Source organism: Mobula hypostoma, chromosome 25 (assembly GCF_963921235.1).
Source record: "Mobula hypostoma chromosome 25, sMobHyp1.1, whole genome shotgun sequence".
Taxonomy (NCBI): domain Eukaryota; kingdom Metazoa; phylum Chordata; class Chondrichthyes; order Myliobatiformes; family Myliobatidae; genus Mobula; species Mobula hypostoma.
In genome coordinates this window covers 45,929,871-45,956,197 of record NC_086121.1, presented here as the reverse complement: position 1 = coordinate 45,956,197, position 26,327 = coordinate 45,929,871, and the positions used below count along the sequence as shown (strand labels likewise).

At 58.6% G+C, this 26,327-nt stretch overlaps 1 protein-coding gene across 1 annotated transcript in view; it reads left to right on the top strand.

Moving 5' to 3' along the window:
* LOC134338011 (ephrin type-B receptor 2) overlaps nt 1-26,327 on the top strand; it is a 532,321-nt gene that overhangs the window by 426,279 nt on the left and 79,715 nt on the right. The window contains exon 10 of the mRNA XM_063033507.1: nt 3,803-3,925. Within this exon, the coding sequence (XP_062889577.1) occupies nt 3,803-3,925 (123 nt within the window). The remainder of the gene's footprint in view (nt 1-3,802; nt 3,926-26,327) is intronic.

The window sequence follows — 26,327 nt, the reverse complement described above, 5'->3', positions numbered from 1 at the left end:
CATGGGAACACAGAACCTCGGTCTCGGGAGAGCAGGTACATGGAACGATGGACACATACACAGAACACAATGCCGGGACCCCTCCTTGGGTACAGGACATAGGGCCGGAACTTACACACAGAACACAATGCCGGGACCCCTCCTTGGGTACAGGACATAGTGCCGGGACACACACACAGAACAGAGCCGGGACCCCTCCTTGGGTACAGGACATAGTGCCGGGACTCACACACAGAACAGAGCCGGGACCCCTCCTTGGGTACAGGACATAGGGCTGGGACTCCCACACAAAACAGAGCCGGGACCCCTCCTTGGGTACAGGACATAGGGCCGGGACTCATATTCAACAGGACACTAACATGAGACTGGACAGTACAAAACAGTGACAGACAGATCCTATCTAGCTCCGGCGATAGAACTAGACAGGGGTGCAGACGAGGGCTACAGATGAGGCGAGGCAAGGCTTCAGGAGGGGGGTCAGAGAAGGGATTCAGACAGGGGGGTAGGACAGGAATCACAGACCGCCAGAGCCAGGGTTTGACTCGGTACTTGGATGCCGCCAGGTAGTGGCAAGCTCTCGGCTCAGTCCGGGAACAGTAGACAGCAGTTCTTGATTCCCTCCGGCAGGTTAACTGACCTCGGTGAGGAAACTTTGCAGGCTCGCTTTGGCGAGGTAACTGGACAGGGTTGCTCCGGTGAGGAAGGGCGAATTACCGGCACTCGCTTCGGCAGAGACTAGGCTTGCTCCAGCCAGATGACATCGGCACACCGTACCTTTGGTGACTTTGCAGATGCTCTCGCGCCGAATGGCTGAAAGCCGGAGACTATAAACCGAGTTCAACCGAGAACAAATTGCCACCAATCACCAAGGCCGAGGGTCACGGGAAAACAGGGAATCAACGGTCCGGATCGTAACGTAAACAAAGTAAATCCGGACCATGACACCACGGGGTTCTGCCGAACACACCCTGAACAATCTGACTACAAAGAAAAGCCACAGCAGCAAGATGTCAATGCTGTTCTCAGGGGAATAACAGGCACATTCCAGAGTTTAGTTGTCATGGTATGGTTCGGGAAGCTGTGACATGTGCAGTGCCAGATCTGCAGGCCACTGTTTACCTCCTGCCGCCAGAGTCCAGTGGCAATGCAGGAACTGAATTCCTGCTGTATCTTAGGATGTCAGGGTTGCTCCTGGAAGCACGGACTCTCAGACACCATCACCACCAGTGCATACAATCCTGAAATGCCAGATTGTTAAGCTGGTGCCTCACACACTGGACCAGTCTGTTGAAGACATCCCGTGGTACACCCATATATCCGAGCCAGCACTAGAGCCAGAATACAGAAATTGTAAAATTTCTTCAAGCCATATTAATGTAGTTTTCAACAATATAACTTGTACTTTCGAAGTTGTGCATACAGATTCACAATTCATGATTGTGTGAGTACTGATTACTGTGCAAAGCTCTCAAAGATGGAATCATAGTTTCAGAATTTCAATTAAATCTTTGGTTGCGTCTTCCTGGTCAGTTGGATGAGGCTGATATAATCTGTCTCCATTTTCCATTCAAACGTTAGTGTGTTGGCCATGGAGATTCACCTCAGGAAGTTCTTAGATTCCAGACAGAACATAGAATAGTACAGCACAGTACAGGCCCTTCAGCCCACAATGTTGTGCCAACCCTCAAACCCTGCCTCCCATATAAGCCCCCATCTTAGATTCCTCCATATACCTGTCTAGTAGTCTCTTAAACTTCACTAGTGTATCTGCCTCCACCACTGACTCAGGCAGTGCATTCCACGCAAGAACCATTCTCTGAGTAAAAAACCTTCCTCTAATATCCCCTTTGAACTTCCCACCCCTTACCTTAAAGCCATGTCCTCTTGTATTGAGCAGTGGTGCCCTGGGGAAGAGGCGCTGGCTATCCACTCTATCTATTCCTCTTACTATCTTGTACACCTCTATCATGTCTCCTCTCATCCTCCTTCTCTCCAAAGAGTAAAGCCCTAGCTCCCTTAATCTCTGATCATAATGCATACTTTCTAAACCAGGCAGCATCCTGGTAAATCTCCTCTGTACCCTTTCCAATGCTTCCACATCCTTCCTATAGTGAGGTGACCGGAACTGGACACAATACTCCAAGTGTGGCCTAACCAGAGTTTTATAGAGCTGCATCAGTACATCACGACTGTTAAACTCTATCCCTCGACTTATGAAAGCTAACACCCCATAAGCTTTCTTAACTGCCCTATCCACCTGTGAGGCAACTTTCAGGGATCTGTGGACATGTATCCCGAGATCCCTGTGCTCCTTCACACTACCAAATATCCTGCCATTTACTTTGTACTCTGCCTTGGAGTTTGTCCTTCCAAAGTGTACCACCTCACACTTCTCCGGGTTGAACTCCATCTGCCACTTCTCAGCCCACTTCTGCATCCTATCAGTGTCTCTCTGCAATCTTGGACAATCCTCTACACTATCTACAACACCACCACCAACCTTTGTGTCGTCTGCAAACTTGCCAACCCACCCTTCTACCCCCACATCCAGGTCGTTAATAAAAATCACAAAAAGTAGAGGTCCCAGAACAGATCCTTGTGAGACACCACTAGTCACAACCCTCCAATCTGAATGTACTCCCTCCACCACCACCCTCTGCCTTCTGCAGACAAGCCAATTCTGAATCCACCTGGCCAAACTTCCCTGGATCCCATACCTTCTAACTTTCTGAATAAGCCTACCGTGTGGAACCTTGTCAAATGCCTTACTAAAATCCATCCACTGCACTACCCTCATCTATATGCCTGGTCACTCCTCAAAGAACTCCATCAGGCTTGTTAGACACAATCTGCCCTTCACAAAGCCATGCTGACTGTCCCTGATCAGACCATGATTCTCTAAATGCCTATAGATCCTATCTCTAAGAATCTTTTCCAACAGCTTTCCCACCACAGACGTAAGGCTCACTGGTCTATAATTACCCGGACTGTCCCAACTACCTTTTTTGACAAGGGGATAACATTCGCCTCCCTCCAATCCTCCGGTACCATTCCCGTGGACAACGAGGACGTAAAGATCCCAGCCAGAGGCTCAGCAATCTCTTCTCTCGCCTCGTGGAGCAGCCTGGGGAATATTCCCTCAGGCCCCGGGGACTTATCTGTCCTAATGTTTTTTAACAACTCCAACACCTCCTCTCCCTTAATATCAGCATGCTCCAGAACATCAACCTCACTCATATTGTCCTCACCATCATCAAGTTCCCTCTCATTGGTGAATACCGAAGAGAAGTATTCATTGAGGACCTCGCTCACTTCCACAGCCTCCAGGCGCATCTTCCCACCTTCATCTCCAATCAGTCCTACCTTCACTCCTGTCATCCTTTTTTTCTTCACATAATTGAAGAATGCCTTGGGGTTTTCCTTTACCCTACTCACCAAGGCCTTCTCATGCCCCCTTCTTGCTCTTCTCAGCCCCTTCTTAAGCTCCTTTCTTGCTTCCCTATATTCCTCAATAGACCCAGCTGATCCTTGCTTCCTAAACCTCATGTATGCTGCCTTCTTCCTCCTGACTAGATTTTCCACCTCACTTGTCACCCATGGTTCCTTCACCCTACCATTCTTGATGTGTGTGAACTCACAAAACATCATGAAAGAATATTTTGGGTTCTTTTTTTTTCACTTTACTGATGAACTCTAGATCAATAGTACTACCTGAATACTTCCACAGTCGAGTTCTTAGCAACTACAACATCCCAGTGATACCTTGATGGAATATCTTCACAGTTCCATTTTCTCTTCACAGTGACACCTGGTATGAAGATTTACATTGACCCTTTCACATACGAAGATCCCAATGAGGCTGTAAAGGAATTTGCAAAAGATATTGACATATCGAGTGTGAAGATTGAACAAGTCATTGGTGCAGGTATGCATATGTTCTGTGGGCATATTTTCTTTTGAAGCAGTAGGATAATGCTTCCTCTGTTTTATCAGGTTAGAATAACTTGCTGGTATAACTAAACATAGCAAGTGCTGCACTCAGCGATTTTGAGCCTGCTGAAAGAGTGAGAAGCAAAAATGAAGTTTCAGGTCAATGATTTTTATAAGAGCTGAGATCTGGTAACTTTTCAGTCAAAGAGGAGTTTTCAAGATTAATAGAAAATTGCAAACAGAACAGAAGGCCGCAACAATCAAATGATTTGGCAGACTGACAACACAAAAGGATGGTAACTAAGAATGGATAGCTCAGCAGGTTAAAAGGGACCCACCAGCGATGTAACACAGACCCATCATTTAATAAAAGGGAAAGAGACAAGACATGTGGAGAGTGGGTCCGGGGTGGAAAGGGTGTGGAGAGTGAGTCCGGAGCGGAAAGGGTGTGGAGAGTGAGTCCAGGGTGGAAGGGGTGTGGAGAGGGTGGCCAGGGTGGAAAGGGTGTGGAGAGTGGGTCCGGGATGGAAAGGGTGTGGAGAGTGGGTCCGGAGTGGAAAGGGTGTGGAGAGTGAGTCCGGGGTGGAAAGGGTGTGGAGAGTGGATCCAGGGTGGAAAGGGTGTGGAGAGTGAGTCCGGGGTGGAAAAGGTGTGGAGTGTGGGTCCAGGGTGGAAAGGGTGTGCAGAGTGAGTCCGGGGTGGAAAGGGTGTGGAGAGTGGGTCCAGGGTGGAAAGGGTGTGGAGAGTGGGTCCGGGGTGGAAAGGGTGTGGAGAGGGGTCGCCGGGGTGGAAAGGATTTGGACAGTGAGTCCAGTGTGGAAAGGGTGTGGAGAGTGAGTCCGGGGTGGAAAGGTTGTGGAGAGTGAGACCAGTGTGGAAAGGGTGTGGAGAGTGGGTCCGGGGTGGAAAGGGTGTGTACAATGAGACCAGGGTGGAAAGGGTGTGGAGAGTGAGTCCGGGGTGGAAAGGGTGTGGAGAGTAAGTCCGGGGTGGAAAGGGTGTGGAGAGTAGGTCCGGGGTGGAAAGGGTGTGGAGAGTGGGTCCGGGGTGGAAAAGGTGTGGAGAGTGAGTCCGGGATGGAAAGGGTGTGGAGAGTGGGTCCCGGGCGGAAAGGGTGTGGAGAGTGGGTCCGGGGTGGAAAGGGTGTGGAGAGTGAGTCCGGGATGGAAAGGGTGTGGAGAGTGGGTCCGGGGTGGAAAGGGTGTGGAGAGTGAGTCCGGGGTGGAAAGGGTGTGGAGTGTGAGTCCAGTGTGGAAAGGGTGTGGAGAGTGGGTCCGGGGTGGAAAGGTTGTGGAGTCTGAGTCCAGTGTGGAAAGGGTGTGGAGAGTGAGTCCGGGGTGGAAAGGGTGTGGAGTGTGAGTCCAGTCTGGAAAGGGTGTGGAGAGTGAGTCCGGGGTGGAAAGGGTGTGGAGAGTGGATCCAGGGTGGAAAGGATGTGGAGTGTGAGTCCAGTGTGGAAAGGGTGTGGAGAGTGGGTCCGGGGTGGAAAGGGTGTGGAGAGTGAGTCCGGGGTGAAAAGGGTGTGGAGAGTAAGTCCGGGGTGGAAAGGGTGTGGAGAGTGGGTCCGGGGTGGAAAAGGTGTGGAGAGTGAGTCCGGGATGGAAAGGGTGTGGAGAGTGGGTCCCGGGCGGAAAGGGTGTGGAGAGTGGGTCTGGGGTGGAAAGGGTGTGGAGAGTGAGTCCGGGATGGAAAGGGTGTGGAGAGTGGGTCCGGGGTGGAAAGGGTGTGGAGAGTGAGTCCGGGGTGGAAAGGGTGTGGAGTGTGAGTCCAGTGTGGAAAGGGTGTGGAGAGTGGGTCCGGGGTGGAAAGGTTGTGGAGTGTGAGTCCAGTGTGGAAAGGGTGTGGAGAGTGAGTCCGGGGTGGAAAGGGTGTGGAGTGTGAGTCCAGTCTGGAAAGGGTGTGGAGAGTGAGTCCGGGGTGGAAAGGGTGTGGAGAGTGGATCCAGGGTGGAAAGGGAGTGCAGTGTGAGTCCAGTGTGGAAAGGGTGTGGAGAGTGGGTCCGGGGTGGAAAGGGTGTGGAGAGTGGGTCCGGGGTGGAAAGGGTGTGGAGAGTGAGTCCGGGATGGAAAGGGTGTGGAGAGTGGGTCTCGGGCGGAAAGGGTGTGGAGAGTGGGTCCGGGTTGGAAAGGGTGTGGAGAGTGAGTCTGGGATGGAAAGGGTGTGGAGAGTGGGTCCGGGGTGGAAAGAGTTTGGAGAGTGAGTCCGGGGTGGAAAGGGTGTGGAGAGTGTGTCCGGGGTGGAAAGGGTGTGGAGAGTGAGTCCGGGGTGGAAAGGGTGTGGAGAGTGAGTCCGGGGTGGAAAGGGTGTGGAGAGTGAGACCAGGGTGGAAAGGGTGTGGAGAGTGAGTCCAGGGTGGAAAGGGTGTGGAGAGTGAGTCCGTGGTGGAAAATGTGTGGAGAGTGAGTCCAGTGTGGAAAGGGTGTGGAGAGTGAGTCCGGGGTGGAAAGGGTGTGGAGAGTGGATCCAGGGTGGAAAGGGTGTGGAGTGTGAGTCCAGTGTGGAAAGGGTGTGGAGAGTGGGTCCGTGGTGGAAAGGGTGTGGAGTGTGAGTCCAGTGTGGAAAGGGTGTGGAGAGTGAGTCCAGGGTGGAAAGGGTGTGGAGTGTGAGTCCAGTGTGGAAAGGTTGTGGAGAGTGAGTCCGGGGTGGAAAGGGTGTGGAGAGTGAGTCCGGGGTGGAAAGGCTGTGGAGAGTGAGATCGGCGTGGAAAGGGTGTGGAGAGTGGGTCCGGGGTGGAAAGGGTGTGGAGAGTGAGTCCTTGGTGGAAATGGTGTGGAGAGTGAGTCCGGGGTGGAAAGGGTGTGGAGAGTGGATCCGGGGTGGAAAGGGTGTGGAGAGTGAGTCCGGGATGGAAAGGGTGTGGAGAGTGGGTCCGGGGTGGAAAGGGTGTGGAGAGTGAGTCCGGGATGGAAAGGGTGTGGAGAGTGGGTCCCGGGCGGAAACGGTGTGGAGAGTGGGTCCGGGGTGGAAAGGTTGTGGAGAGTGAGTCTGGGATGGAAAAGGTGTGGAGAGTGGGTCCGGGGTGGAAAGAGTTTGGAGAGTGAGTCCGGGGTGGAAAGCGTGTGGAGCGTGAGTCCGGGGTGGAAAGGGTGTGGAGAGTGAGTCGAGGGTGGAAAGGGTGTGGAGAGTGAGACCAGCGTGGAAAGGGTGTGGAGAGTGGGTCCGAGGTGGAAAGGGTGTGGAGTGTGAGTCCGGGGTGGAAAGGGTGTGGAGAGTGGATCCAGGGTGGAAAGGGTGTGGAGTGTGAGTCCAGTGTGGAAAGGGTGTGGAGAGTGGGTCCGAGGTGGAAAGGGTGTGGAGTGTGAGTCCAGTGTGGAAAGGGTGTGGAGAGTGAGTCCGGGGTGGAAAGGGTGTGGAGTGTGAGTCCAGTGTGGAAAGGTTGTGGAGAGTGAGTCCGGGGTGGAAAGGGTGTGGAGAGTGAGTCCGGGGTGGAAAGGGTGTGGAGAGTGGGTCCGGGGTGGAAAGGGTGTGGAGAGTGGATCCGGGGTGGAAAGGGTGTGGAGAGTGAGTCCGGGATGGAAAGGGTGTGGAGAGTGGGTCCCGGGCGGAAAGGGTGTGGAGAGTGGGTCCGGGGTGGAAAGGGTGTGGAGAGTGAGTCCGGGATGGAAAGGGTGTGGAGAGTGGGTCCGGTGTGGAATGGGGTGTGGAGAGTGAGTCCGGGGTGGAAAGGGTGTGGAGAGTGAGTCCGGGGTGGAAAGGGTGTGGAGTGTGAGTCCAGTGTGGAAAGGGTGTGGAGAGTGAGTCCGGGGTGGAAAGGTTGTGGAGTGTGAGTCCAGTGTGGAAAGGGTGTGGAGAGTGAGTCCGGGGTGGAAAGGGTGTGGAGAGTGGATCCAGGGTGGAAAGGGTGTGGAGAGTGAGTCCAGTGTGGAAAGGGTGTGGAGAGTGGGTCCGGGGTGGAAAGGGTGTGGAGAGTGAGTCCGGGGTGGAAAGGGTGTGGAGAGTGGATCCAGGGTGGAAAGGGAGTGCAGTGTGAGTCCAGTGTGGAAAGGGTGTGGAGAGTGGGTCCGGGGTGGAAAGGGTGTGGAGAGTGAGTCCGGGATGGAAAGGGTGTGGAGTGTGAGTCCAATCTGGAAAGGGTGTGGAGAGTGAGTCGAGGGTGGAAAGGGTGTGGAGAGTGAGACCAGGGTGGAAAGGGTGTGGAGAGTGAGTCCAGGGTGGAAAGGGTGTGGACAGTGAGTCCGTGGTGGAAAATGTGTGGAGAGTGAGTCCAGTGTGGAAAGGGTGTGGAGAGTGAGTCCGGGGTGGAAAGGGTGTGGAGAGTGGATCCAGGGTGGAAAGGGTGTGGAGTGTGAGTCCAGTGTGGAAAGGGTGTGGAGAGTGGGTCCGAGGTGGAAAGGGTGTGGAGTGTGAGTCCAGTGTGGAAAGGGTGTGGAGAGTGAGTCCAGGGTGGAAAGGGTGTGGAGTGTGAGTCCAGTGTGGAAAGGTTGTGGAGAGTGAGTCCGGGGTGGAAAGGGTGTGGAGAGTGAGTCCGGGGTGGAAAGGCTGTGGAGAGTGAGATCGGCGTGGAAAGGGTGTGGAGAGTGGGTCCGGGGTGGAAAGGGTGTGGAGAGTGAGTCCTTGGTGGAAGTGGTGTGGAGAGTGAGTCCGGGGTGGAAAGGGTGTGGAGAGTGGATCCGGGGTGGAAAGGGTGTGGAGAGTGAGTCCGGGATGGAAAGGGTGTGGAGAGTGGGTCCGGGGTAGAAAGGGTGTGGAGAGTGAGTCCGGGATGGAAAGGGTGTGGAGAGTGGGTCCCGGGCGGAAACGGTGTGGAGAGTGGGTCCGGGGTGGAAAGGTTGTGGAGAGTGAGTCTGGGATGGAAAAGGTGTGGAGAGTGGGTCCGGGGTGGAAAGAGTTTGGAGAGTGAGTCCGGGGTGGAAAGCGTGTGGAGCGTGAGTCCGGGGTGGAAAGGGTGTGGAGAGTGAGTCGAGGGTGGAAAGGGTGTGGAGAGTGAGACCAGCGTGGAAAGGGTGTGGAGAGTGGGTCCGAGGTGGAAAGGGTGTGGAGTGTGAGTCCGGGGTGGAAAGGGTGTGGAGAATGGATCCAGGGTGGAAAGGGTGTGGAGTGTGAGTCCAGTGTGGAAAGGGTGTGGAGAGTGGGTCCGAGGTGGAAAGGGTGTGGAGTGTGAGTCCAGTGTGGAAAGGGTGTGGAGAGTGAGTCCGGGGTGGAAAGGGTGTGGAGTGTGAGTCCAGTGTGGAAAGGTTGTGGAGAGTGAGTCCGGGGTGGAAAGGGTGTGGAGAGTGAGTCCGGGGTGGAAAGGGTGTGGAGAGTGGGTCCGGGGTGGAAAGGGTGTGGAGAGTGGATCCGGGGTGGAAAGGGTGTGGAGAGTGAGTCCGGGATGGAAAGGGTGTGGAGAGTGGGTCCCGGGCGGAAAGGGTGTGGAGAGTGGGTCCGGGGTGGAAAGGGTGTGGAGAGTGGGTCCCGGGCGGAAACGGTGTGGAGAGTGGGTCCGGGGTGGAAAGGTTGTGGAGAGTGAGTCTGGGATGGAAAGGGTGTGGAGAGTGAGTCTGGGATGGAAAGGGTGTGGAGAGTGGGTCCGGGGTGGAAAGAGTTTGGAGAGTGAGTCCGGGGTGGAAAGCGTGTGGAGCGTGAGTCCGGGGTGGAAAGGGTGTGGAGAGTGAGTCCGGGGTGGAAAGGGTGTGGAGAGTGAGACCAGCGTGGAAAGGGTGTGGAGAGTGGGTCCGAGGTGGAAAGGGTGTGGAGAGTGAGTCCAGTGTGGAGAGTCAGTCCGGGGTGGAAAGGGTGAGGGTGTGGAGTGTGAGTCCGGGGTGGAAAGGGTGTGGAGAGTGGATCCAGGGTGGAAAGGGTGTGGAGTGTGAGTCCAGTGTGGAAAGGGTGTGGAGAGTGGGTCCGAGGTGGAAAGGGTGTGGAGTGTGAGTCCAGTGTGGAAAGGGTGTGGAGAGTGAGTCCGGGGTGGAAAGGGTGTGGAGTGTGAGTCCAGTGTGGAAAGGTTGTGGAGAGTGAGTCCGGGGTGGAAAGGGTGTGGAGAGTGAGTCCGGGGTGGAAAGGGTGTGGAGAGTGGGTCCGGGGTGGAAAGGGTGTGGAGAGTGGATCCGGGGTGGAAAGGGTGTGGAGAGTGAGTCCGGGATGGAAAGGGTGTGGAGAGTGGGTCCCGGGCGGAAAGGGTGTGGAGAGTGGGTCCGGGGTGGAAAGGGTGTGGAGAGTGAGTCCGGGATGGAAAGGGTGTGGAGAGTGGGTCCGGGGTGGAAAGGGTGTGGAGAGTGAGTCCGGGGTGGAAAGGGTGTGGAGAGTGAGTCCGGGGTGGAAAGGGTGTGGAGTGTGAGTCCAGTGTGGAAAGGGTGTGGAGAGTGAGTCCGGGGTGGAAAGGGTGTGGAGAGTGAGTCCAGTGTGGAAAGGGTGTGGAGAGTGAGTCCGGGGTGGAAAGGGTGTGGAGTGTGAGTCCAATCTGGAAAGGGTGTGGAGAGTGAGTCCGGGGTGGAAAGGGTGTGGAGAGTGGATCCAGGGTGGAAAGGGTGTGCAGTGTGAGTCCAGTGTGGAAAGGGTGTGGAGAGTGGGTCCGGGGTGGAAAGGGTGTGGAGAGTGAGTCCGGGATGGAAAGGTTGTGGAGAGTGGGTCTCGGGCGGAAAGGGTGTGGAGAGTGCGACCAGTGTGGAAAGGGTGTGGACAGTGAGTCCGTGGTGGAAAATGTGTGGAGAGTGAGTCCAGTGTGGAAAGGGTGTGGAGAGTGAGTCCGGGGTGGAAAGGGTGTGGAGAGTGGATCCAGGGTGGAAAGGGTGTGGAGTGTGAGTCCAGTGTGGAAAGGGTGTGGAGAGTGGGTCCGGGGTGGAAAGGGTGTGGAGAGTGAGTCCTTGGTGGAAGTGGTGTGGAGAGTGAGTCCGGGGTGGAAAGGGTGTGGAGAGTGGATCCGGGGTGGAAAGGGTGTGGAGAGTGAGTCCGGGATGGAAAGGGTGTGGAGAGTGGGTCCGGGGTTGAAAGGGTGTGGAGAGTGAGTCCGGGATGGAAAGGGTGTGGAGAGTGGGTCCCGGGCGGAAACGGTGTGGAGAGTGGGTCCGGGGTGGAAAGGTTGTGGAGAGTGAGTCTGGGATGGAAAAGGTGTGGAGAGTGGGTCCGGGGTGGAAAGAGTTTGGAGAGTGAGTCCGGGGTGGAAAGCGTGTGGAGCGTGAGTCCGGGGTGGAAAGGGTGTGGAGAGTGAGTCGAGGGTGGAAAGGGTGTGGAGAGTGAGACCAGCGTGGAAAGGGTGTGGAGTGTGAGTCCGGGGTGGAAAGGGTGTGGAGAGTGGATCCAGGGTGGAAAGGGTGTGGAGTGTGAGTCCAGTGTGGAAAGGGTGTGGAGAGTGGGTCCGAGGTGGAAAGGGTGTGGAGTGTGAGTCCAGTGTGGAAAGGGTGTGGAGAGTGAGTCCGGGGTGGAAAGGGTGTGGAGTGTGAGTCCAGTGTGGAAAGGTTGTGGAGAGTGAGTCCGGGGTGGAAAGGGTGTGGAGAGTGAGTCCGGGGTGGAAAGGGTGTGGAGAGTGGGTCCGGGGTGGAAAGGGTGTGGAGAGTGGATCCGGGGTGGAAAGGGTGTGGAGAGTGAGTCCGGGATGGAAAGGGTGTGGAGAGTGGGTCCGGGGCGGAAAGGGTGTGGAGAGTGGGTCCGGGGTGGAAAGGGTGTGGAGAGTGAGTCCGGGATGGAAAGGGTGTGGAGAGTGGGTCCGGTGTGGAATGGGGTGTGGAGAGTGAGTCCGGGGTGGAAAGGGTGTGGAGAGTGAGTCCGGGGTGGAAAGGGTGTGGAGTGTGAGTCCAGTGTGGAAAGGGTGTGGAGAGTGAGTCCGGGGTGGAAAGGTTGTGGAGTGTGAGTCCAGTGTGGAAAGGGTGTGGAGAGTGAGTCCGGGGTGGAAAGGGTGTGGAGAGTGGATCCAGGGTGGAAAGGGAGTGCAGTGTGAGTCCAGTGTGGAAAGGGTGTGGAGAGTGGGTCCGGGGTGGAAAGGGTGTGGAGAGTGAGTCCGGGGTGGAAAGGGTGTGGAGTGTGAGTCCAATCTGGAAAGGGTGTGGAGAGTGAGTCCGGGGTGGAAAGGGTGTGGAGAGTGAGACCAGGGTGGAAAGGGTGTGGAGAGTGAGTCCAGGGTGGAAAGGGTGTGGAGAGTGAGTCCGTGGTGGAAAGGGTGTGGAGAGTGAGTCCAGTGTGGAAAGGGTGTGGAGAGTGAGTCCGGGGTGGAAAGGGTGTGGAGAGTGGATCCAGGGTGGAAAGGGTGTGGAGTGTGAGTCCAGTGTGGAAAGGGTGTGGAGAGTGGGTCCGAGGTGGAAAGGGTGTGGAGAGTGGGTCCGGGGTGGAAAGGGTGTGGAGAGTGAGTGAGTCCAGGGTGGAAAGGGTGTGGAGAGTGGGTCCAGGGTGGAAAGGGTGTGGAGAGTGAGTCCGGGGTGGAAAGGGTGTGGAGAGTGAGTCCGGGGTGGAAAGGGTGTGGAGAGTGAGTCCGGGGTGGAAAGGGTGTGGAGAGTGAGTCCGGGGTGGAAAGGCTGTGGAGAGTGAGTCAACGATGGAAAGGGTGTGGAGAGTGGGTCCGGGGTAGAAAGGGTGTGGAGAGTGAGTCCGGGATGGAAAGGGTGTGGAGAGTGGGTCCCGGGCGGAAACGGTGTGGAGAGTGGGTCCGGGGTGGAAAGGTTGTGGAGAGTGAGTCTGGGATGGAAAAGGTGTGGAGAGTGGGTCCGGGGTGGAAAGGGTGTGGAGAGTGAGTCCGGGGTGGAAAGGGTGTGGAGAGTGAGTCCGGGGTGGAAAGGGTGTGGAGAGTGAGTCCAGGGTGGAAAGGGTGTGGAGAGTGAGACCAGCGTGGAAAGGGTGTGGAGAGTGGGTCCGAGGTGGAAAGGGTGTGGAGTGTGAGTCCGGGGTGGAAAGGGTGTGGAGAGTGAGTCCAGGGTGGAAAGGGTGTGGAGAGTGAGTCCAGTGTGGAAAGGGTGTGGAGAGTGAGTCCAGGGTGGAAAGGGTGTGGAGAGTGAGTCCGGGGTGGAAAGGGTGTGGAGAGTGAGTCCGGGGTGGAAAGGGTGTGGAGAGTGGGTCCGGGGTGGAAAGGGTGTGGAGAGTGAGTCCGGGGTGGAAAGGGTGTGGAGAGTGTGTGGAGAGTGAGTCCGGGGTGGAAAGGGTGTGGAGAGTGAGTCCGGGGTGGAAAGGGTGTGGAGAGTGAGTCCAGTGTGGAAAGGGTGTGGAGAGTGAGTCCGGGGTGGAAAGGGTGTGGAGAGTGAGTCCAGTGTGGAAAGGGTGTGGAGAGTGAGTCCGGGGTGGAAAGGGTGTGGAGTGTGAGTCCAGTGTGGAAAGGTTGTGGAGAGTGAGTCCGGGGTGGAAAGGGTGTGGAGAGTGAGTCCGGGGTGGAAAGGGTGTGGAGAGTGGGTCCGGGGTGGAAAGGGTGTGGAGAGTGGATCCGGGGTGGAAAGGGTGTGGAGAGTGAGTCCGGGATGGAAAGGGTGTGGAGAGTGGGTCCCGGGCGGAAAGGGTGTGGAGAGTGGGTCCGGGGTGGAAAGGGTGTGGAGAGTGAGTCCGGGGTGGAAAGGGTGTGGAGAGTGGGTCCGGGGTGGAAAGGGTGTGGAGAGTGAGTCCGGGGTGGAAAGGGTGTGGAGAGTGAGTCCGGGTGGAAAGGGTGTGGAGAGTGAGTCCGGGGTGGAAAGGGTGTGTGGAAAGGGTGTGGAGAGTGGGTCCGGGGTGGAAAGGTGTGGAGAGTGAGTCCGGGGTGGAAAGGTGTGGAGAGTGAGTCCGGGTGGAAAGGGTGTGGAGAGTGAGTCCGGGGTGGAAAGGGTGTGGAGAGTGAGGGTGGAAAGGGTGTGGAGAGTGTGTCCGGGGTGGAAAGGGTGTGGAGAGTGTGTCCGGGGTGGAAAGGGTGTGGAGAGTGTGTCCGGGGTGGAAAGGGTGTGGAGAGTGGGTGGAAAGGGTGTGGAGAGTGAGTCCGGGGTGGAAAGGGTGTGGAGAGTGAGTCCGGGGTGGAAAGGGTGTGGAGAGTGAGTCCGGGGTGGAAAGGGTGTGGAGAGTGAGTCCGGGGTGGAAAGGGTGTGGAGAGTGAGTCCAGTGTGGAAAGGGTGTGGAGAGTGAGTCCGGGGTGGAAAGGGTGTGGAGAGTGAGTCCAGGGTGGAAAGGGTGTGGAGAGTGAGTCCGGGGTGGAAAGGGTGTGGAGAGTGGGTCCGGGGTGGAAAGGGTGTGGAGAGTGAGTCCGGGGTGGAAAGGGTGTGGAGAGTGGTCCGGGTGGAAAGGGTGTGGAGAGTGGTCCGGGGTGGAAAGGGTGTGGAGAGTGAGTCCGTGGAAAGGGTGTGGAGAGTGAGTCCGGGTGGAAGGGTGTGGAGAGTGAGTCCGGGGTGGAAAGGGTGTGGAGAGTGGGTCCGGGGTGGAAAGGGTGTGGAGAGTGAGTCCGGGGTGGAAAGGGTGTGGAGAGTGAGTCCGGGGTGGAAAGGGTGTGGAGAGTGAGTCCGGGGTGGAAAGGGTGTGGAGAGTGAGTCCGGGGTGGAAAGGGTGTGGAGAGTGGGTCCAGGGTGGAAAGGGTGTGGAGTGTGAGTCCGGGTGGAAAGGGTGTGGAGAGTGGGTCCGGGTGGAAAGGGTGTGGAGAGTGAGTCCTTTGTGGAAAGGGTGTGGAGAGTGAGTCCGGGGTGGAAAGGGTGTGGAGTGTGAGTCCAATGTGGAAAGGGTGTGGAGAGTGAGTCCGGGGTGGAAAGGTTGTGGAGTGTGAGTCCAGTGTGGAAAGGGTGTGGAGAGTGAGTCCGGGGTGGAAAGGGTGTGGAGAGTGAGTCCGGGGTGGAAAGGGTGTGGAGAGTGAGTCCGGGGTGGAAAGGGTGTGGAGAGTGGGTCCGGGGTGGAAAGGGTGTGGAGAGTGAGTCCGGGGTGGAAAGGGTGTGGAGAGTGAGTCCGGGGTGGAAAGGGTGTGGAGAGTGGGTCCGGGGTGGAAAGGGTGTGGAGAGTGAGTCCGGGGATGGAAAGGGTGTGGAGAGTGGGTCCGGGGTGGAAAGGGTGTGGAGAGTGGGTCCGGGGTGGAAAGGGTGTGGAGAGTGAGTCCGGGTTGGAAAGGGTGTGGAGAGTGGGTCCGGGGTGGAAAGGGTGTGGAGAGTGAGTCCGGGGTGGAAAGGGTGTGGAGAGTGAGTCCGGGGTGGAAAGGGTGTGGAGAGTGAGTCCGGGGTGGAAAGGGTGTGGAGAGTGAGTCCAGGGTGGAAAGGGTGTGGAGAGTGAGTCCAGGGTGGAAAGGGTGTGGAGAGTGAGTCCGGGGTGGAAAGGGTGTGGAGAGTGGATCCGGGGTGGAAAGGGTGTGGAGGTGAGTCCGGGTGTGGAGAGTGAGTCCGGTGGAAAGGGTGTGGAGAGTGGGTCCGGGGTGGAAAGGGTGTGGAGAGTGAGTCCGGGGTGGAAAGGGTGTGGAGAGTGAGTCCGGGGTGGAAAGGGTGTGGAGTGTGAGTCCAGTGTGGAAAGGGTGTGGAGAGTGAGTCCGGGGTGGAAAGGGGTGGAGAGTGAGCCCAGTGTGGAAAGGATGTGGAGAGTGAGTCCGGGGTGGAAAGGGTGTGGAGAGTGAGTCCAGTGTGGAAAGGGTGTGGAGAGTGAGTCCGGGGTGGAAAGGGTGTGGAGAGTGAGTCCGGGGTGGAAAGGGTGTGGAGAGTGAGTCCGGGGTGGAAAGGGTGTGGAGAGTGGGTCCGGGGTGGAAAGGGTGTGGAGAGTGAGTCCGGGGTGGAAAGGGTGTGGAGAGTGGGTCCGGGGTGGAAAGGGTGTGGAGAGTGAGTCCGGGGTGGAAAGGGTGTGGAGAGTGGGTCCGGGGTGGAAAGGGTGTGGAGAGTGAGTCCAGTGTGGAAAGGGTGTGGAGAGTGAGTCCGGGGTGGAAAGGGTGTGGAGAGTGAGTCCGGGGTGGAAAGGGTGTGGAGAGTGAGTCCGGGGTGGAAAGGGTGTGGAGAGTGAGTCCGGGGTGGAAAGGGTGTGGAGAGTGAGTCCGGGGTGGAAAGGGTGTGGAGAGTGGATCCAGGGTGGAAAGGGTGTGGAGTGTGAGTCCAGTGTGGAAAGGGTGTGGAGAGTGGGTCCGGGGTGGAAAGGGTGTGGAGAGTGAGTCCGGGGTGGAAAGGGTGTGGAGAGTGAGTCCAGTGTGGAAAGGGTGTGGAGAGTGAGTCCGGGGTGGAAAGGGTGTGGAGAGTGAGTCCGGGGTGGAAAGGGTGTGGAGAGTGAGTCCGGGGTGGAAAGGGTGTGGAGAGTGAGTCCGGGGTGGAAAGGGTGTGGAGAGTGAGTCCGGGGTGGAAAGGGTGTGGAGAGTGAGTCCGGGGTGGAAAGGGTGTGGAGAGTGAGTCCGGGGTGGAAAGGGTGTGGAGAGTGGGTCCGGGGTGGAAAGGGTGTGGAGAGTGAGTCCGGGGTGGAAAGGGTGTGGAGAGTGAGTCCGGGGTGGAAAGGGTGTGGAGAGTGAGTCCGGGGTGGAAAGGGTGTGGAGAGTGAGTCCAGCGTGGAAAGGGTGTGGAGAGTGGGTCCGGGGTGGAAAGGGTGTGGAGAGTGAGTCCGGGGTGGAAAGGGTGTGGAGAGTGGATCCAGGGTGGAAAGGGTGTGGAGAGTGAGTCCAGTGTGGAAAGGGTGTGGAGAGTGGGTCCGAGGTGGAAAGGGTGTGGAGAGTGAGTCCAGTGTGGAAAGGGTGTGGAGAGTGAGTCCGGGGTGGAAAGGGTGTGGAGAGTGAGTCCAGTGTGGAAAGGGTGTGGAGAGTGAGTCCGGGGTGGAAAGGGTGTGGAGAGTGAGTCCGGGGTGGAAAGGGTGTGGAGAGTGGGTCCGGGGTGGAAAGGGTGTGGAGAGTGGATCCGGGGTGGAAAGGGTGTGGAGAGTGAGTCCGGGATGGAAAGGGTGTGGAGAGTGGGTCCGGGTGGAAAGGGTGTGGAGAGTGGGTCCGGGGTGGAAAGGGTGTGGAGAGTGAGTCCGGGATGGAAAGGGTGTGGAGAGTGGGTCCGGGGTGGAAAGGGTGTGGAGAGTGAGTCCGGGGTGGAAAGGGTGTGGAGAGTGAGTCCGGGGTGGAAAGGGTGTGGAGAGTGAGTCCAGTGTGGAAAGGGTGTGGAGAGTGAGTCCGGGGTGGAAAGGTTGTGGAGTGTGAGTCCAGTGTGGAAAGGGTGTGGAGAGTGAGTCCGGGGTGGAAAGGGTGTGTGAGTCCAGGTGGAAAGGGTGTGGAGAGTGAGTCCGGGGTGGAAAGGGTGTGGAGAGTGATCCAGGGTGGAAAGGGTGTGGAGAGTGAGTCCAGGGTGGAAAGGGTGTGGAGAGTGGGTCCGGGGTGGAAAGGGTGTGGAGAGTGAGTCCGGGATGGAAAGGGTGTGGAGAGTGGGTCCGGGGTGGAAAGGGTGTGGAGAGTGGGTCCGGGGTGGAAAGGGTGTGGAGAGTGAGTCCAGTGTGGAAAGGGTGTGGAGAGTGAGTCCGGGGTGGAAAGGGTGTGGAGAGTGAGTCCGGGGTGGAAAGGGTGTGGAGAGTGAGTCCGGGGTGGAAAGGGTGTGGAGAGTGAGTCCGGGGTGGAAAGGGTGTGGAGAGTGAGTCCAGTGTGGAAAGGGTGTGGAGAGTGAGTCCGGGGTGGAAAGGGTGTGGAGAGTGAGTCCGGGGTGGAAAGGGTGTGGAGAGTGAGTCCGGGGTGGAAAGGGTGTGGAGAGTGAGTCCGGGGTGGAAAGGGTGTGGAGAGTGAGTCCAGGGTGGAAAGGGTGTGGAGAGTGAGTCCGGGGTGGAAAGGGTGTGGAGAGTGGATCCAGGGTGGAAAGGGTGTGGAGTGTGAGTCCAGTGTGGAAAGGGTGTGGAGAGTGGGTCCGGGGTGGAAAGGGTGTGGAGAGTGAGTCCAGTGTGGAAAGGGTGTGGAGAGTGAGTCCGGGGTGGAAAGGGTGTGGAGAGTGAGTCCAGTGTGGAAAGGGTGTGGAGAGTGAGTCCGGGGTGGAAAGGGTGTGGAGAGTGAGTCCGGGGTGGAAAGGGTGTGGAGAGTGAGATCGGCGTGGAAAGGGTGTGGAGAGTGGGTCCGGGGTGGAAAGGGTGTGGAGAGTGGATCCGGGGTGGAAAGGGTGTGGAGAGTGAGTCCGGGGTGGAAAGGGTGTGGAGAGTGGGTCCGGGGTGGAAAGGGTGTGGAGAGTGAGTCCGGGATGGAAAGGGTGTGGAGAGTGGGTCCCGGGCGGAAAGGGTGTGGAGAGTGGGTCCGGGGTGGAAAGGGTGTGGAGAGTGAGTCCGGGATGGAAAGGGTGTGGAGAGTGGGTCCGGGGTGGAAAGGGTGTGGAGAGTGAGTCCGGGGTGGAAAGGGTGTGGAGAGTGAGTCCGGGGTGGAAAGGGTGTGGAGAGTGAGTCCAGGGTGGAAAGGGTGTGGAGAGTGAGTCCAGGGTGGAAAGGGTGTGGAGAGTGAGTCCAGGGTGGAAAGGGTGTGGAGAGTGAGTCCGGGGTGGAAAGGGTGTGGAGAGTGAGTCCAGGGTGGAAAGGGTGTGGAGAGTGAGTCCAGTGTGGAAAGGGTGTGGAGAGTGGGTCCGGGGTGGAAAGGGTGTGGAGAGTGAGTCCGGGGTGGAAAGGGTGTGGAGAGTGGATCCAGGGTGGAAAGGGTGTGGAGAGTGAGTCCAGTGTGGAAAGGGTGTGGAGAGTGAGTCCGGGGTGGAAAGGGTGTGGAGAGTGAGTCCAGTGTGGAAAGGGTGTGGAGAGTGAGTCCGGGGTGGAAAGGGTGTGGAGAGTGAGTCCAGTGTGGAAAGGGTGTGGAGAGTGAGTCCGGGGTGGAAAGGGTGTGGAGAGTGGGTCCGGGGTGGAAAGGGTGTGGAGAGTGTGAGTCCAGTGTGGAAAGGGTGTGGAGAGTGAGTCCGGGGTGGAAAGGGTGTGGAGAGTGAGTCCGGGGTGGAAAGGGTGTGGAGAGTGAGTCCAGTGTGGAAAGGGTGTGGAGAGTGAGTCCGGGGTGGAAAGGGTGTGGAGAGTGAGTCCGGGGTGGAAAGGGTGTGGAGAGTGAGTCCGGGGTGGAAAGGGTGTGGAGAGTGGGTCCGGGGTGGAAAGGGTGTGGAGAGTGAGTCCGGGGTGGAAAGGGTGTGGAGAGTGGGTCCGGGGTGGAAAGGGTGTGGAGAGTGAGTCCGGGTGGAAAGGGTGTGGAGAGTGGGTCCGGGGTGGAAAGGTTGTGGAGAGTGAGTCCGGGGTGGAAAGGTGTGGAGAGTGAGTCCGGGGTGGAAAGGGTGTGGAGAGTGAGTCGAGGGTGGAAAGGGTGTGGAGAGTGAGACCAGCGTGGAAAGGGTGTGGAGAGTGGGTCCGGGGTGGAAAGGGTGTGGAGAGTGAGTCCGGGGTGGAAAGGGTGTGGAGAGTGGATCCAGGGTGGAAAGGGTGTGGAGAGTGAGTCCAGTGTGGAAAGGGTGTGGAGAGTGGGTCCGGGGTGGAAAGGGTGTGGAGAGTGAGTCCAGTGTGGAAAGGGTGTGGAGAGTGAGTCCGGGGTGGAAAGGGTGTGGAGAGTGAGTCCAGTGTGGAAAGGGTGTGGAGAGTGAGTCCGGGGTGGAAAGGGTGTGGAGAGTGAGTCCGGGGTGGAAAGGGTGTGGAGAGTGAGTCCGGGGTGGAAAGGGTGTGGAGAGTGGATCCGGGGTGGAAAGGGTGTGGAGAGTGAGTCCGGGATGGAAAGGGTGTGGAGAGTGGGTCCGGGGTGGAAAGGGTGTGGAGAGTGGGTCCGGGGTGGAAAGGGTGTGGAGAGTGAGTCCGGGGTGGAAAGGGTGTGGAGAGTGGGTCCGGGGTGGAAAGGGTGTGGAGAGTGAGTCCGGGGTGGAAAGGGTGTGGAGAGTGAGTCCGGGGTGGAAAGGGTGTGGAGAGTGAGTCCAGTGTGGAAAGGGTGTGGAGAGTGAGTCCGGGGTGGAAAGGGTGTGGAGAGTGAGCCCAGTGTGGAAAGGGTGTGGAGAGTGAGTCCGGGGTGGAAAGGGTGTGGAGAGTGAGTCCAGTGTGGAAAGGGTGTGGAGAGTGAGTCCGGGGTGGAAAGGGTGTGGAGAGTGGATCCGGGGTGGAAAGGGTGTGGAGAGTGAGTCCAGTGTGGAAAGGGTGTGGAGAGTGAGTCCGGGGTGGAAAGGGTGTGGAGAGTGAGTCCGGGGTGGAAAGGGTGTGGAGAGTGAGTCCGGGGTGGAAAGGGTGTGGAGAGTGAGTCCGGGGTGGAAAGGGTGTGGAGAGTGAGTCCGGGGTGGAAAGGGTGTGGAGAGTGAGTCCGGGGTGGAAAGGGTGTGGAGAGTGAGTCCGGGGTGTAAAGGTTCTGGAGAGTGTGTCCGGGGTGGAAAGGGTGTGGAGACTGAGTCCGGGGTGGAAAGGGTGTGGAGAGTGCGACCAGTGTGGAAAGGGTGTGGAGAGTGAGTCGAGGGTGGAAAGGGTGTGGAGAGTGAGTCCGGGGTGGAAAGGGTGTGGAGAGTGAGTCCAGGGTGGAAAGGGTGTGGAGAGTGAGTCCGGGGTGGAAAGGGTGTGGAGAGTGAGTCCAGTGTGGAAAGGGTGTGGAGAGTGAGTCCGGGGTGGTAAGGGTGTGGAGAGTGAGTCCAGGGTGGAAAGGGTGTGGAGAGTGAGTCCAGTGTGGAAAGGGTGTGGAGAGTGGGTCCGGGGTGGAAAGGGTGTGGAGAGTGAGTCCAGTGTGGAAAGGGTGTGGAGAGTGAGTCCGGGGTGGAAAGGGTGTGGAGAGTGAGTCCAGTGTGGAAAGGGTGTGGAGAGTGAGTCCGGAGTGGAAAGGGTGTGGAGAGTGAGTCCGGTGTGGAAAGGGTGTGGAGAGGGAGGTCCGGGGTGGAAAGGGTGTGGAGAGTGAGTCCGGGGTGGAAAGGGTGTGGAGAGTGGGTCCGGGGTGGAAAGGGTGTGGAGAGTGAGTCCGGGATGGAAAGGGTGTGGAGAGTGGGTCCGGGGTGGAAAGGGTGTGGAGAGTGAGTCCGGGGTGGAAAGGGTGTGGAGAGTGGTCCGGGGGAAAGGTGTGGAGAGTGGGTCCGGGGTGGAAAGGGTGTGGAGAGTGAGTCCGGGTGTGGAAAGGGTGTGGAGAGTGAGTCCGGGGTGGAAAGGGTGTGGAGAGTGAGTCCGGGGTGGAAAGGGTGTGGAGAGTGAGTCCGGGGTGGAAAGGGTGTGGAGAGTGAGTCCGGGGTGGAAAGGGTGTGGAGAGTGAGACCAGGGTGGAAAGGGTGTGGAGAGTGAGTCCGGGGTGGAAAGGGTGTGGAGAGTGAGTCCGGGGTGGAAAGGGTGTGGAGAGTGGGTCCGGGGTGGAAAGGGTGTGGAGAGTGGGTCCGGGGTGGAAAGGGTGTGGAGAGTGGGTCCGGGGTGGAAAGGGTGTGGAGAGTGAGTCCGGGGTGGAAAGGGTGTGGAGAGTGAGTCCAGGGTGGAAAGGGTGTGGAGAGTGAGTCCAGTGTGGAAAGGGTGTGGAGAGTGGGTCCGGGGTGGAAAGGGTGTGGAGAGTGAGTCCAGTGTGGAAAGGGTGTGGAGAGTGAGTCCGGGGTGGAAAGGGTGTGGAGAGTGAGTCCAGTGTGGAAAGGGTGTGGAGAGTGAGTCCGGGGTGGAAAGGGTGTGGAGAGTGAGTCCGGGGTGGAAAGGGTGTGGAGAGTGAGTCCGGGGTGGAAAGGGTGTGGAGAGTGGGTCCGGGGTGGAAAGGGTGTGGAGAGTGAGTCCAGGGTGGAAAGGGTGTGGAGAGTGAGTCCGGGGTGGAAAGGGTGTGGAGAGTGAGTCCGGGGTGGAAAGGGTGTGGAGAGTGAGTCCGGGGTGGAAAGGGTGTGGAGAGTGAGTCCAGTGTGGAAAGGGTGTGGAGAGTGAGTCCGGGGTGGAAAGGGTGTGGAGAGTGAGTCCAGTGTTGAAAGGGTGTGGAGAGTGAGTCCGGGGTGGAAAGGGTGTGGAGAGTGAGTCCGGGGTGGAAAGGGTGTGGAGAGTGAGTCCGGGGTGGTAAGGGTGTGGAGAGTGAGTCCAGGGTGGAAAGGGTGTGGAGAGTGAGTCCAGTGTGGAAAGGGTGTGGAGAGTGAGTCCGGGGTGGTAAGGGTGTGGAGAGTGAGTCCGGGGTGGAAAGGGTGTGGAGAGTGAGTCCAGTGTGGAAAGGGTGTGGAGAGTGAGTCCGGGGTGGAAAGGGTGTGGAGAGTGAGTCCAGGGTGGAAAGGGTGTGGAGAGTGAGTCCGGGGTGGAAAGGGTGTGGAGAGTGGGTCCGGGGTGGAAAGGGTGTGGAGAGTGAGTCCGGGGTGGAAAGGGTGTGGAGAGTGAGTCCGGGGTGGAAAGGGTGTGGAGAGTGGGTCCGGGGTGGAAAGGGTGTGGAGAGTGAGTCCGGGGTGGAAAGGGTGTGGAGAGTGGGTCCGGGGTGGAAAGGGTGTGGAGAGTGAGTCCGGGGTGGAAAGGGTGTGGAGAGTGAGTCCGGGGTGGAAAGGGTGTGGAGAGTGTGTCCGGGGTGGAAAGGGTGTGGAGAGTGAGTCCGGGGTGGAAAGGGTGTGGAGAGTGAGTCCAGTGTGGAAAGGGTGTGGAGAGTGAGTCCGGGGTGGAAAGGGTGTGGAGAGTGAGTCCAGTGTGGAAAGGGTGTGGAGAGTGGGTCCGGGGTGGAAAGGGTGTGGAGAGTGAGTCCGGGGTGGAAAGGGTGTGGAGAGTGAGTCCGGGGTGGAAAGGGTGTGGAGAGTGAGTCCGGGGTGGAAAGGGTGTGGAGAGTGGGTCCGGGGTGGAAAGGGTGTGGAGAGTGGGTCCGGGGTGAAAAGGGTGTGGAGAGTGAGTCCGGGGTGGAAAGGGTGTGGAGAGTGGGTCCGGGGTGGAAAGGGTGTGGAGAGTGGGTCCGGGGTGGAAAGGGTGTGGAGAGTGAGTCCGGGGTGGAAAGGGTGTGGAGAGTGAGTCCGGGGTGGAAAGGGTGTGGAGAGTGAGTCCGGGGTGGAAAGGGTGTGGAGAGTGAGTCCAGTGTGGAAAGGGTGTGGAGAGTGAGTCCGGGGTGGAAAGGGTGTGGAGAGTGAGTCCAGTGTGGAAAGGGTGTGGAGAGTGAGTCCGGGGTGGAAAGGGTGTGGAGAGTGAGTCCAGTGTGGAAAGGGTGTGGAGAGTGAGTCCGGGGTGGAAAGGGTGTGGAGAGTGAGTCCGGGGTGGAAAGGGTGTGGAGAGTGAGTCCGGGGTGGAAAGGGTGTGGAGAGTGAGTCCGGGGTGGAAAGGGTGTGGAGAGTGGGTCCGGGGTGGAAAGGGTGTGGAGAGTGAGTCCGGGGTGGAAAGGGTGTGGAGAGTGGGTCCGGGGTGGAAAGGGTGTGGAGAGTGAGTCCGGGGTGGAAAGGGTGTGGAGAGTGAGTCCAGGGTGGAAAGGGTGTGGAGAGTGGGTCCGGGTTGGAAAGGGTGTGGAGAGTGAGTCTGGGATGGAAAGGGTGTGGAGAGTGGGTCCGGGGTGGAAAGGGTGTGGAGAGTGAGTCCGGGGTGGAAAGGGTGTGGAGAGTGAGTCCGGGGTGGAAAGGGTGTGGAGAGTGGGTCCGGGGTGGAAAGGGTGTGGAGAGTGGGTCCGGGGTGGAAAGGGTGTGGAGAGTGGGTCCCGGGCGGAAAGGGTGTGGAGAGTGGGTCCGGGGTGGAAAGGGTGTGGAGAGTGAGTCCGGGATGGAAAGGGTGTGGAGAGTGGGTCCGGGGTGGAAAGGGTGTGGAGAGTGAGTCCGGGGTGGAAAGGGTGTGGAGAGTGAGTCCGGGGTGGAAAGGGTGTGGAGAGTGAGTCGAGGGTGGAAAGGGTGTGGAGAGTGAGACCAGGGTGGAAAGGGTGTGGAGAGTGAGTCCAGGGTGGAAAGGGTGTGGAGAGTGAGTCCGGGGTGCAAAGGGTGTGGAGAGTGGATCCAGGGTGGAAAGGGTGTGGAGTGTGAGTCCAGTGTGGAAAGGGTGTGGAGAGTGGGTCCGAGGTGGAAAGGGTGTGGAGTGTGAGTCCAGTGTGGAAAGGGTGTGGAGAGTGAGTCCGGGGTGGAAAGGGTGTGGAGAGTGAGTCCAGTGTGGAAAGGGTGTGGAGAGTGAGTCCGGGGTGGAAAGGGTGTGGAGAGTGAGTCCGGGGTGGAAAGGGTGTGGAGAGTGGGTCCGGGGTGGAAAGGGTGTGGAGAGTGGATCCGGGGTGGAAAGGGTGTGGAGAGTGAGTCCGGGATGGAAAGGGTGTGGAGAGTGGGTCCTGGGTGGAAAGGGTGTGGAGAGTGGGTCCGGGGTGGAAAGGGTGTGGAGAGTGAGTCCGGGGTGGAAAGGGTGTGGAGAGTGGGTCCGGGGTGGAAAGGGTGTGGAGAGTGAGTCCGGGGTGGAAAGGGTGTGGAGAGTGAGTCCGGGGTGGAAAGGGTGTGGAGAGTGAGTCCGGGGTGGAAAGGGTGTGGAGAGTGAGTCCAGTGTGGAAAGGGTGTGGAGAGTGAGTCCGGGGTGGAAAGGGTGTGGAGAGTGAGTCCAGTGTGGAAAGGGTGTGGAGAGTGAGTCCGGGGTGGAAAGGGTGTGGAGAGTGAGTCCAGGGTGGAAAGGGTGTGGAGAGTGAGTCCGGGGTGGAAAGGGTGTGGAGAGTGGGTCCGGGGTGGAAAGGGTGTGGAGAGTGGGTCCGGGGTGGAAAGGGTGTGGAGAGTGAGTCCGGGGTGGAAAGGGTGTGGAGAGTGGGTCCGGGGTGGAAAGGGTGTGGAGAGTGGGTCCGGGGTGGAAAGGGTGTGGAGAGTGAGTCCGGGGTGGAAAGGGTGTGGAGAGTGGGTCCGGGGTGGAAAGGGTGTGGAGAGTGGGTCCGGGGTGGAAAGGGTGTGGAGAGTGAGTCCGGGTGGAAAGGGTGTGGAGAGTGAGGATGGAGTGTGAGTCCAGTGTGGAAAGGGTGTGGAGAGTGAGTCCGGGGTGGAAAGGTTGTGGAGAGTGAGACCAGTGTGGAAAGGGTGTGGAGAGTGGGTCCGGGGTGGAAAGGGTGTGGAGAGTGAGTCCAGGGTGGAAAGGGTGTGGAGAGTGAGTCCGGGGTGGAAAGGGTGTGGAGAGTGAGTCCAGGGTGGAAAGGGTGTGGAGAGTGAGTCCAGGGTGGAAAGGGTGTGGAGAGTGAGTCCGGGGTGGTAAGGGTGTGGAGAGTGAGTCCGGGGTGGAAAGGGTGTGGAGAGTGAGTCCGGGGTGGAAAGGGTGTGGAGAGTGAGTCCAGGGTGGAAAGGGTGTGGAGAGTGAGTCCAGGGTGGAAAGGGTGTGGAGAGTGAGTCCGGGGTGGAAAGGGTGTGGAGAGTGAGTCCGGGGTGGAAAGGGTGTGGAGAGTGGGTCCGGGGTGGAAAGGGTGTGGAGAGTGGGTCCGGGGTGGAAAGGGTGTGGAGAGTGGGTCCGGGGTGGAAAGGGTGTGGAGAGTGAGTCCAGTGTGGAAAGGGTGTGGAGAGTGAGTCCGGGGTGGAAAGGGTGTGGAGAGTGAGTCCAGTGTGGAAAGGGTGTGGAGAGTGAGTCCGGGGTGGAAAGGGTGTGGAGAGTGAGTCCAGGGTGGAAAGGGTGTGGAGAGTGAGTCCGGGGTGGAAAGGGTGTGGAGAGTGAGTCCGGGGTGGAAAGGGTGTGGAGAGTGAGTCCGGGGTGGAAAGGGTGTGGAGAGTGGGTCCGGGGTGGAAAGGGTGGTGAGAGTGAGTCCGGAGTGGAAAGGGTGTGGAGAGTGAGTCCGGTGTGGAAAGGGTGTGGAGAGTGGGTCCGGGCTGGAAAGGGTGTGGAGAGTGAGTCCAGGGTGGAAAGGGTGTGGAGAGTGGGTCCGGGGTGGAAAGGGTGTGGAGAGTGAGTCCGGGGTGGAAAGGGTGTGGAGAGTGAGTCCGGGGTGGAAAGGGTGTGGAGAGTGAGTCCAGGGTGGAAAGGGTGTGGAGAGTGAGTCCGGGGTGGAAAGGGTGTGGAGAGTGAGTCCGGGGTGGAAAGGGTGTGGAGAGTGAGTCCGGGGTGGAAAGGGTGTGGAGAGTGGGTCCGGGGTGGAAAGGGTGTGGAGAGTGAGTCCGGGGTGGAAAGGGTGTGGAGAGTGGGTCCGGGGTGGAAAGGGTGTGGAGAGTGGGTCCGGGGTGGAAAGGGTGTGGAGAGTGAGTCCGGGGTGGAAAGGGTGTGGAGAGTGAGTCCGGGGTGGAAAGGGTGTGGAGAGTGAGTCCAGTGTGGAAAGGGTGTGGAGAGTGAGTCCGGGGTGGAAAGGGTGTGGAGAGTGGATCCAGGGTGGAAAGGGTGTGGAGTGTGAGTCCAGTGTGGAAAGGGTGTGGAGAGTGAGTCCGGGGTGGAAAGGGTGTGGAGAGTGAGTCCGGGGTGGAAAGGGTGTGGAGAGTGAGTCCGGGGTGGAAAGGGTGTGGAGAGTGAGTCCAGGGTGGAAAGGGTGTGGAGAGTGAGTCCGGGGTGGAAAGGGTGTGGAGAGTGAGTCCGGGGTGGAAAGGGTGTGGAGAGTGAGTCCAGTGTGGAAAGGGTGTGGAGAGTGAGTCCGGGGTGGAAAGGGTGTGGAGAGTGGGTCCGGGGTGGAAAGGGTGTGGAGAGTGGGTCCGGGGTGGAAAGGGTGTGGAGAGTGGGTCCGGGGTGGAAAGGGTGTGGAGAGTGAGTCCGGGGTGGAAAGGGTGTGGAGAGTGAGTCCGGGGTGGAAAGGGTGTGGAGAGTGAGTCCGGGGTGGAAAGGGTGTGGAGAGTGAGTCCGGGGTGGAAAGGGTGTGGAGA